The sequence below is a fragment of the Musca vetustissima genome, unplaced genomic scaffold, assembly GCF_032173495.1.
Source record: "Musca vetustissima isolate MV318-11 ecotype Yass unplaced genomic scaffold, APGP_CSIRO_Mvet_v1 utg8222, whole genome shotgun sequence".
NCBI classification, from domain to species: Eukaryota; Metazoa; Arthropoda; class Insecta; order Diptera; family Muscidae; genus Musca; species Musca vetustissima.
This window is the reverse complement of record NW_026887855.1, coordinates 740,175-751,324: the sequence shown is the minus strand read 5'-3', so window position 1 is coordinate 751,324 and position 11,150 is coordinate 740,175. Positions and strand designations below refer to the sequence as shown.

Sequence of the window (11,150 nt, the reverse complement as noted above, 5' to 3'; positions counted from 1 at the left end):
GGTCAATCATACCGCAGTTTGGATCGAAGATATAAGCAATGCACCAGTACAGGAATACCCTTTACATTTGGTGATCTATGTATTTATTTCTAATATTTCGGACATGTGTGAACATGTTACTTTATTCCACTTAATACGGGTCTCTTCGTCTCTGTAATATTAAGAAATATGGCTTGATTGCGCGCTCAATTAATAGGAATTTGTATAAACTTTGACACAAGCGTTGAAAAATAACCACCACAACAGTCCTAGGGACGGAGTGAATTGAACAAGCAAATGTTACCATCAATTAAACATAATTTCTGGCACATAAAGTTAATTGAAATTAAATATGAAATTTATATTAAAGAATTACACGCCCAAGAACAGTATGTACACTGAAAGAATTCCTCTATGAAATTGGGGGGCCGAACATGTCACGCAAATTCATATCTGTAGAGCTGTGTATCCAGAAAACCGAATATTCGAGTTAAGTCCACTGATTCAAACTTGTCGATTGATCTACCGACAGCAACTACTTCTGCCGAAGTTTACATAAATAAAGACAGCAGCTGACATCACGCACTTTACCTTGAATGGTCGTAATTAATCCTGAGGCCGATCCAATTTCTAATTGAGAGTTGGTTGTCTGTATGAGCTGCCTGGTGGACTGAAGTCATTCAACTCTACTCCGCATCGCTTTTTGCGTTGTGTACTCCAAAGCTTTGTATGGGCGTTTGCCCTTCTAATCGTCGCTTTGAAATTCTGGTTAACGAAATTTGTTTATGTGAATCTTTGAGATAAGTGGCGGAGCGAATGTGGTTGTGTTTTATTAGCACATTTCGAGTTTGTAAATTGGGCAAAAAGCCAGCATTTCATATAGTGGTGTATGTAGTTTTTGTTAATGTATACAAAATATGTTGGGTTTTTATGATAACATAGTTATTTTCAAGTAGTAATCTTGCTCGAATAGAATACATAGAAGAATCTGTTTAACTGAAATCTTAAAACCGGCTCTTTCTTTGCTTTGTGGGACACAGTCGGGCGTCGACTTTGCTCTAATACATATAATGCAATCGTGTCTAGTATTTTGTTCATATCTACGAACAAGTACTGGAATGAAACTATACTAGCGAAGAAGGTAATAAAGAAACAGTACCTAAAGCTGTTTTGGACAGGCAAGAATTCCCCTCTCCAAAATACAAGCCACAAACTCGTTTTTGTTTTGGCCAATCTGTGTTCGAACAACGTTACGTGTCTGAACAGGTTTGGAAATCATCTCGCAGAGTAGAACACACAGCACGTGCTTTGGACTTTCAGAGTTGCCAACAAACTGCCCATGTGATGTTAAAACCAAGTGGCTATACTCAGACTAATAGCGCTGATTATTGTGTGTGTGTGTGTTTTTTTTTTTATTTTTGTAAACAAAAATATATGTACATACTATGAAATGACGGCACACAGATTGGTCGTCATGCGAGTTGTAAAAACATGGTTATTGAAGTGTTGGTACATAATATTGAACATACCTAATGATACAATTTGTTTGAATTTGAATGCACGCATATACATATGTGTGTCACAGGATTCAGAATCGATCTATTGGTGGACTGTCTCTATGAATTTGATTTGATTTTTTGATTTTAGTAGCAACCTAATGCAATGACGTGTTTTTTGTTTTCAGATGACATCGAATCGAAAGCCATCGAGTCTCCAATCAGACCAAAAATCGATATTTTTGTCGGTAACGTTAACTACGTTGATGTTCATCCAATTAATTGAGGCAGCCGTTCATCCTGTTCTGACATACAAAAACACATCCACTGCATTGGGACAGTTAGTAACGTCCAGCACTTTGGTATGGGAGACGTATGATCCTAAGAATAGCAATCAACTGCAATATGCGGTGGAGGGCGGCAAGTACATAAGTGAGGAAGAGCACTACCCCATCTATGTATGTCGCGTGACAATCGAAGGAGTGACGACCAGTGGCCATACAGAGAAGATCCAACAGTCGCACGTGTGTGTGGCTGCCCATTATAAAAATAAAAAGTACGACCACTTTGATGTCCTCATAAACAAGGGCCATTTAGGTAAAGTTTCGTGGAAGCAGTGGCGCAAGTTTAATTTGGGAGTACCTGTGGGCGCTATACGCATTGGCGAGGATTCCTATATTGCTAGACACAGGTCATCCCAACATCAGAATATGGAAGAAGGCGAGGCATTCCAAGGGGCTGATTACAATTTAGGTCGTTTAGATCCTGCCGGCTTGGGTAAAATCAAAGCCATGGAATCGGATCGTGAAAAGGACTACGACGAAGGCGAAGTTTTGGTTGAAACAGAACCATTTCGGTATGAACTGCGCGACATTCGTCTAGATCAAATACGAATGGACAGCAGAGATAATGTCACGGAATTGGGTAAGAACGCTCTGCATATTTTAAAATAGTATAGGCATTTGTTCAGTTTTTTGTTCGTTCCTTTCTAGCCTCTGGCATTTTGGCCAACAAGATTGACAAGTACATTCTTGTAGAGACGGTATTGTCGTATAGTTACGATTACATACAATATTGGGGTTCCCATGAGGGCGTCGCACGTGGTTTGCCAACTAAGGTCTACGAGAAAGACCCATCCAATCCCACGGAAATCAATTGGGGCTTGAAATACAGCGAAAAACGCGTGGAAACCAAATCAGTGCAAACAAAATTATGGCCAGGAACCGCTATCAATGTAACGTTGAAGGGAAATTATGTGACTCTGGATGCTCCTTACTCAGCGAAATTGTATGCCTTCTACGCCGGCAGCGAGGACAGTATATCTAGAAAAATATTATCGGAGGTAAGTCTTATTGTTTAATTACCCTTTCATTTGTTCTCAATTTGTTCCGTTTGTCTTGCAGGTGCGTAAATCATATTTGAAAGATGTCAAGTTAGAGTTCAGTCAGGTGTATTGGATTGAAAATGGAACGTTTGTGCCAACTACAACCACTACGTCGACGACTTCCACAACAACACATGCAACCACAACAGCAGGCAACCCAACCCCAATACACGAACCACCAGTAGTTCTAATGAAGGATTTGGTTGATACGAACTCAGCAGCCGGTAGCTTGGAGACTTCCATGTTAGACTCCCCGCACAGTAACGAGATACCACAGGACAAACCTGACAATCTCGCTGAGCACAATCTAAAGCCAGCCATGGCAGGTATTGGTTTGCCACATAATTCCGCTGTTACAAAATCGGGGGTACAAACATTGACCTTCTACTCTGTATGCTTTGTCCTCTCCCTAAAAGCGTTGCATCATCTGGTTATGTAGATTAAGTATGTCTTGTCACAGTTTCGCCCTCAAATATTATAATATAAATTATAGGATTTCATAGCCCGACCGATGATGTGTTTGCCTTGAATGAGATCTGTACAGACCGCATGCCAAACAATTGGAAAGAAAATCCGGCAAGATAATACCGAAGGACAAAATCCCTTGGTCCAATCACACTCATATACTATTAATTTAATTTAGGATAGCATTTACGTATTATTTTTTATTGTTGTTGTACCTGTTGTAGACCCATTGTATTTATACGAATGTTTCCAGCTAAAGCAATTATCCCTCAAGGGTTGGCTTCTGAACCATATACGATGGGTAGGAAAAAGAAAGGAATTTCAATTGAATTGTAACTGCAATCATTTATAAGTTTGTGTTCTCGATTTTACATCCCCCGTGTCTCAATGATTGAAGAAAGCAGGAAGGGGAGTCATTCTTCCACATTTATATCCACACTGCATCCCTTGTATTTCCTTCTATGTCGAGTATATATTTGAAGAAAAAGGAGACAGGTGACCCCCTATTAAAGCAGAATTATTGTGATTCAAAGTGATGAACACTCAATTGCCCAAACTTCTGATCTTTCGAATTTATTTCCATATGGTCCAAACATAACCTATACTCTAAGGCATGCACGTAAAAGTAAGTTAGTAATAAATTGAGAATTTGAAATACAATCGGGATGTTGCCTTGAACGAAACCAAACCGTTCCATACATGCCACAACTACGTCCGAACCGAATGATGCCTTGGCGTGCAGTAGTAGTCCGACTGGCCGTAGAATCAGCAGTAATGTAAGGAAATTGCAAAATATAAAAAACACGAACCAAATAGCGATACGAAATAGCCACAATTTGTTAGTTTTACTCGAAACATTTCCAAATAATATTTTTACAATATGTACTATTCTTTTGTAGCTTATAAGCGATTTACGAAATTTTTTGCAAAAAGAAAAATCAAAATCATAACTGTAAAATATAAAACACTAAAAATGATATATATATATATATATATACATACATAATATAAATTATACTATAATAAATTTTACATAAATTATTAAATACTGTACGTAACTAGAGCTTGAGTTTTAATTTCATAAACGATGCTTTACATGTAACAAATAAACACATGCGTTTTTTACAATGGCATTTTATTTATTTTGCTTCGGTAGCGCAGCATTTGGACACCTACTGCTGTTACTAGACGGGAGAGACTCATTTTTAATTGTGTACATTGCATGGAATATTTTATATGATGTCAGCCTATTAGCAATATTTACAAATCGTCCCTATCCCCTTGAAATCTAATTTTTGGATGAACTCAACGTTAGTCATCCGCCTCGTACAACCATCATACATCTTTCGAAATTGATACAATGCCGAATTGAATTGAGTGTAACTTATTGTGTTGTTTGCAGCACCTAAAGCAGCACCATTCAATAATTAGTTGGTGTCGCTGGTGCACCATGTGCTCTTGCTTAACAATTATTGAAGCAGGCGCTGCTTTTTACATAGGTATATTACTGTACAACCTCTATTGTATTGTAGCCTTTGTTTGGGAAATACAGTCCCAGCAAAAATAGTAGAAACAAACTTAATATGATAGTTTAAACGACTTTTTTGTCGGAATGGTAAGGGTTAGAAGGTACATTTAAGTACGTCTTTTGCCTACTTCCATTTCGTGTTTCTGTACCAGAATTACTTTCTACGGCGATTTTATTGATAAAATACCATAATAGAAACAAAACATACGGTCATGTTCTGTCATTCGCTTTAACGATCGAACACACGTTGACACACACTTTAAACTTTTTCTGAGGTGAATTCTTTACATTTACATGTTCATAGTGTATTCATGTTTTTCTATATAAAATAACATTATTTTTGAAGTAAAAAATGCACATCATGATAGATTAATACATATGTCTTTATTGTGTATCGAAAAATCATAAAACTAAGATGAAACGCAATTAAAAAACAAATTTTAAATAGATACGATGGTTGGTTGGTGTTGCATTTTTTTCATTTTTTTTTTTCAAAATTTATATTTGCATACGTTAGTAGTATGTACTTCAAAGTATACCATCAAAGTGGTGTGCTAATTATGCGTTCAAACAACCATGTTAAGCTTGTTTCTATTATTTTTGCCGGCCCTGTAAATTCTCATTCACACCACTGGTTTACATGCATACTTATATATTTCTATATGACAATAACAGAATATAATGGTCGAATGAAAATAAAGAACACCGATGCCGTCACTCAGGCAGAATATCAAGCAGATCGTATTTATTACAACGCAGAACATGTTAATTCCATTCTGAAAAGTGACAACAACGAGTTCTGGGCTATTGGTCTTGAAAGGTGTACAGCAATAGGAACGACAGACATCACAAGGCTGAATTTTACATTGTGATTGAAAAACCGGCTTTTTTCATTAACAAACCCGACATTCATAAATAATGAACGAGCATTCATTTCTGCAGTTGCATGACATATCTACAGAGCTATAAACCAAGCAGCCTGTCACTAAGTACGTTTCTCGCAATAGCATACGAATTATCGTCTATAATCCATAAAAAAGTGGATACGCGACTGGATCTGGGTTCCATGCACTGCATTGTCGATTGAGGAATGAGCAAACCACAGAGAAAAACACAAGTCGCAAATGTCGACATACTCTCGTGACTCTACCAATCGACAGTTCAACCACCAAGTCATGCATATTACGGCTTGCTGCGCTTGAATCATTAACGGTCGACGTATAGCAGCAACTTACGCTGTTCGCCGTTTGTGTTACTGTACAGTGTTGTATTCATTTCATTCGTTACATTCGATGGTAATTTTGAAATTGTCTAACAGCCTGTATCTGTATGTAGCACGAATACATTCTTTCGCTACGAGGCTGTAAATCTGGACATGTACAATACAGCACTTGATGTGTTTTAACCCTTTATGGCACAATGTTGCCCACAGGCAACAAAATGTTTTGAAGCGTATATTTGCATTACACATGTTAAGATCTGATTATGGAGGACACATATCAAGGCGTATTTAATAAGGTGTAAGTGACAATCATATGGTTTCAAACTTTTTTCTTATTGTTTGTAAAGTAAATTGTCGATTTTAAAAATGGTCTTTAAATGTAGTATTTTTTAATAATAAAAAATAAAAATTAAAGAAAATACATTCAGACGGAAAGGGATCCTATGCTTAAATTAGTTATAACCCCGTTCGCCGATTGGTCTAAATATTTTATGTTATGTGTGGAAATCTGTCCATAAATCCCAGCTACTCATGAAATCGAGGAGATTATGTTAGCCCATATTGGAATCGGCCCCTTGGTGCTTGTCACAATCCTCGTCGGAGGTTAAATACGCCTATAGAAAGATTTTATACGGTTAACACAATTCCCAATTCCCTTTGGCCGGGGATTGAAATTGAAAACATACTATTTTCTTTAAGAAGGCCAAATTTGAAGCCACTCCATAGAAAAAATAGATTGTAATTCACAATATAAACAACATCACAAGGAGCCATGGGCATGTGGAAAACTTAAAATTAATCGCGACCAGGTCTTAAACTTTATTTTTCATTCACCTAAAACCGCCAATAACAAAGAATACAAACTCATAAATTATTCCTAAAAAATAGTTCTTGACAAAAATAAATTAATAATTGTTTTTGTTTATTTTTGTCAAAAACTTATTGTCAGCATGACAATTTAATTTCTATAACAACAATGTTGTTTTTGTAAAATATTCGTTGTTGTATCTGATGCATACACCTTATTAAATACATCTTGACACATATCAAAAGCAAAATTTAAAAAATTCAAAATTTTGGTGAAATTATGTGCTTTTCAAAATATAGTTGAGTGCAAAAATGTATACAATACTAATTTGTGTATAGAGTCCAAATTATTTAACCCTTTGTGGCCAATGTTGCACATATGCAACAAAATCTAACTGGGTTTGTTCGACTTTTCTGTTATTAGGTGCGAGGGGCATCATTGAATAATTTTTGCTTTTAAGCCTCATACAATTTTTTGTTTTATACTTTTTGATTTGACATATAGGGGAGAGTGTGCACCTTTGAACGTGGGGTAACTTTGAACAGCGCTCTTAAAATCTAGGTTTAACATTTTCCCGACCCGCAACCAAATTTGTTTATATGCCAATCTTGTTCTTTATCTGCGTAAACCACTTTGGCTATCTTTTTCAGTTGTCGACAAAATTTACATGAGCGACTATGTTTTCGCTTTTAAGTTTTTGGTTGTAAGGGCGCAGGAAGAATTCAGTGATAGTTTTCTTTCGTTAAACATTTTTTTTTGCATTTCAACAATCAAACATAACTAATGTATTTTCTTTCATATATATTTCCTACAAAAAATGTTATTATAAATTTCCGTAAAATACCACAGATGGGGCACCAGTAAACTCCAGAAAAAACGGAGTTTTTAACTTTTGGCTTCGATTTCCCAACAATTTCAAATGGGCTAATAAGACTAGGAAATTAGCTGTATTTTTCACCATATTAATTATTGTTTTTGTGTCATTTTATGTTTTAATAAATTTTGATCTATATATATATATATATATATATAGAGGAAGTGATGCAAATGTGGTATTGGTTGGTAATGTGGTATAGTCACTTTGTTTTTGTAAACTGAAAATTTTAGAATAACTGAAACATGTTCCATAGTTTGCTGTTAAATAAATAAGATATCAATGATCTGCTTAATTTATTCAAATCACGTTGAGAATCAGTAGCAAAATTAAATTTTTCATGAAATTGACTTTTATCGGTTGAAGTTTAAAAACATTTTTTTTGTTTTACAGATGTATTTTAAACTTTATTATTAAAGCATTAAAATAATTAGTTTGTACTAAAAATCAAATAATATGCGCGATTGCACCACATATTTACCAATTTAGGAAAAAAGACTATACGTTTATTCAGTGAACACAAGTGCAGGTAATGTGGTTGAGTCTGTATTAAAAAAAGCCAGCACAAGACAAAATCTCATTACTATTTGAAACATTTGTCCTCTACGAGAGCCTACCATGAATCACAAGGATGAAAAACAAAGGCTATGAGTTTTAACAACTTATCCATACAAAAATTAAATTTTGCCATGTGTAGAAATTATTATATAATTAAAATTACAGTTCCACTCAACGTATCCGTTAAAAATCTTAACAGACATAAATCTCGAGCTAATTCACATTCATTAAAAACAATAAATTATATAAAATATCAATTGGAAGTGAAAATTATACTATACCACATTAACATCATATGGTATACCACATTACCAGCACATTTTTTGGAATCACTTTTAACGGAACTTCAAATATTTTCTCAAATATCTCTTAAATTGTTTGCATTTTTTTTTCAAATTGATACTAGGAAATATAAAAAATAAAAATTTGGCAATCTAAAAGCCATCTATCTAAATCTGAACCGATTTCAGGAAACTTAACACACATAATTCTAGACCTAATTCATTAAGCTGTGCAAAATTTCGTGCAAATCGACAGATATATAGGGGCTTTGGTGCACAATTTACATAAAATCGGACGAAAATAAATAGGGGAGCTAAATATAAATCTGAACCGATTTTTCCCAATTTCAATAGGGTTCGTCCTTGGGCCAAATAAGTGACCTACGCCTAATTTCATTCAAATCGGATCATAAATGGGACCTGGGACCTGGCAAATAAGTGACCTATGCCTAATTTCATTCAAATCGGATCATAAATGGGACCTGGGACCTGCCAAATAAGTGACCTATGCCTAATTTCATTCAAATCGGATCATAAATGGGACATGGACGGACATGTGTAAATCGACTCAGAAAGTGATTCTATGCTTATTCTCAAAAGGGGCCATGGGTCCATCTCGATTCCTTTTGCCTGTTACAAACATATGCACAAAGACATAATACACTGTACCACAGTGTGGTGAAGGGTATAACGAATGGGTATACCACCACTTACTACATATATATATATTTATTAGTCATACCTATCAGAAATGCATTTATTTATTAAAAACAAACAAATAGATGTCTGAAAATTTAAAGAATGAGATCAAATCTTATTAAAGCATAAAGAGACATGAAAGCAAAAACTTATTATTATTAACCCATATGAAATTTAGACAAATCGAAGCCAAAAGTTAACAAATCCGCTTTACTGGGCACGTTCAAACTACACATTACTTATGTAGTTTGAAAGGATTGTTGGAACTCCAAAAAAAAAAAAAAAAATGTTTAACGAAAGAAAACGATCACTGAATTCGTCCTGTGGTCTTACAACGAAAAAATTAAAAGTTCCAATGGCACTGCAAAAACATGTCAACATTTCTACACTTTGTTGACAATTGAAAAAGCGGTCGTTAGTCGGTCGAGACAAATGCCGTTGGTTACCAAAAGAAAACTTGCAATTATCGACAATTGTCGTTAACATTATGTCTTTAATTAGTTACAGAAACCCCCCATGTTACAGAAATCTCATTCAGGCATATTTCGTCAATTCCAGTACGATCAATATAATTTCATTACGTTTGCAACACTTTTTCATTCATCCGAGGAGGACCTTAATGCCTGTGTTTGCCAGTCACCCCGCAAGCTTCAAGCAGAAGCTCAGTAAGGTTAGGTTTTTGTGGGAAGTTCTTCAAGGCAGTGGCGATGCTGCCTGCACAGCAAATATGAATGGTTGGTACGTTAAGCACTTGGCAAATGTCACGAATGCTTGTGAGCGCAGCAATGCTTTACAACTGGCGTTTGTATGATAAAATGAAGTAGTAGCCAGCGGTAGTGAAAGTATCCAATTTAGAATTGCTTGTGCAGCTGTGGCTATAGCGCATGTCACATCTTTATATTGCTCTTAGGGGGATTACAAAGAGAAGCAGATAGAATTTCCGTCCGACATTTGAGAATGAGTGGCAATTATTGAATTCTCTTTGTGATTAGCTTTAATGAGGCACATAACTGTTTTATAATTGAGATGGTTCATAAAATACGGTCCATGTATACGACAATGACGGCGACCTACAGATAAGACCATTCGCTTCCATTTTACTTAGTCGGATCTTGAATAACGAATAACGAAACTCAGACTATTTATTATAGACATAGAAATAACATATTATATTGCTGTGCCCGATAGCACGCATTGTATTCAATAATTTGTATGTTTCTTCGCCCAAAGCGCTTCAAATGTATAAAGGGAAAATCGAAAACAATTTCGAAGTTTCTAGCCGGTTCTGGGGCAGAAAAAATATTTTTATTCTATTTCGATATTATCTCATTTGAATTCGAACGAAACAATGAAGTTTAATATTTCCGACTAAATTCAATAGTTTGAGTTCTTATGGGTGTATAGGGGGTAATCGAATCCGGGCGTTCACACATACATCATCACATGAATGGACTAATGGATTCGGTGTGCACTCGCTTTCAACTTTATGCTTCTTTTATTTCAGTGGCACATCATTAAGGATATCCGTTACACTTTGTCGTCTGAATCGTGTCGCGTGTGACGTCATTATGACACACACACAAACACACTCATACAAGTATATTGAGAAATCGAAGCGAAGGCGGTGTCAATGTGTCGGTATTCCAGCAACAGTTCACAAATCACTTTTTGCAGGATATTCCGTTGTTATCCGTTTGTAAACAAAATCCCGAATCGAGCAAATGAAACCGAAAAAGCTCCGAGGAACGCTCCCAAGAGAGACAAAGCTGCTCACATAACGATGACACAGCAGCCAGCAGCTGGCATCATCAACTTCTTCCTCTTCTAGTCAACTATCATGTCGCAGCATGCGAAAG

General features: G+C 35.8%; 1 protein-coding gene across 1 annotated transcript; it reads left to right on the top strand.

Moving 5' to 3' along the window:
• Positions 1-1,736: 1,736 nt before the first annotated feature.
• LOC133335647 (protein unzipped) lies at positions 1,737-3,298 on the top strand. Its single transcript, XM_061543956.1, has 3 exons — positions 1,737-2,399; positions 2,468-2,817; positions 2,879-3,298. Exons 1-3 carry the CDS (start codon positions 1,742-1,744, stop codon positions 3,296-3,298), a joined length of 1,428 nt encoding a protein of 475 aa, XP_061399940.1. The 5' UTR covers positions 1,737-1,741.
• The last annotated feature ends 7,852 nt before the right edge of the window (positions 3,299-11,150 follow it).

Excerpts from the sequence above, each read along its gene's own strand:
- LOC133335647 (XM_061543956.1), top strand. The coding sequence starts at position 1,742 with ATGTTCATCCAATTAATTGAGGCAGCCGTTCATCCTGTTCTGACATAC. Across the intron at positions 2,400-2,467 it reads AGATAATGTCACGGAATTGG|CCTCTGGCATTTTGGCCAAC; the intron begins GTAAGAACGCTC and ends GTTCCTTTCTAG. Across the intron at positions 2,818-2,878 it reads CTAGAAAAATATTATCGGAG|GTGCGTAAATCATATTTGAA; the intron begins GTAAGTCTTATT and ends TTTGTCTTGCAG.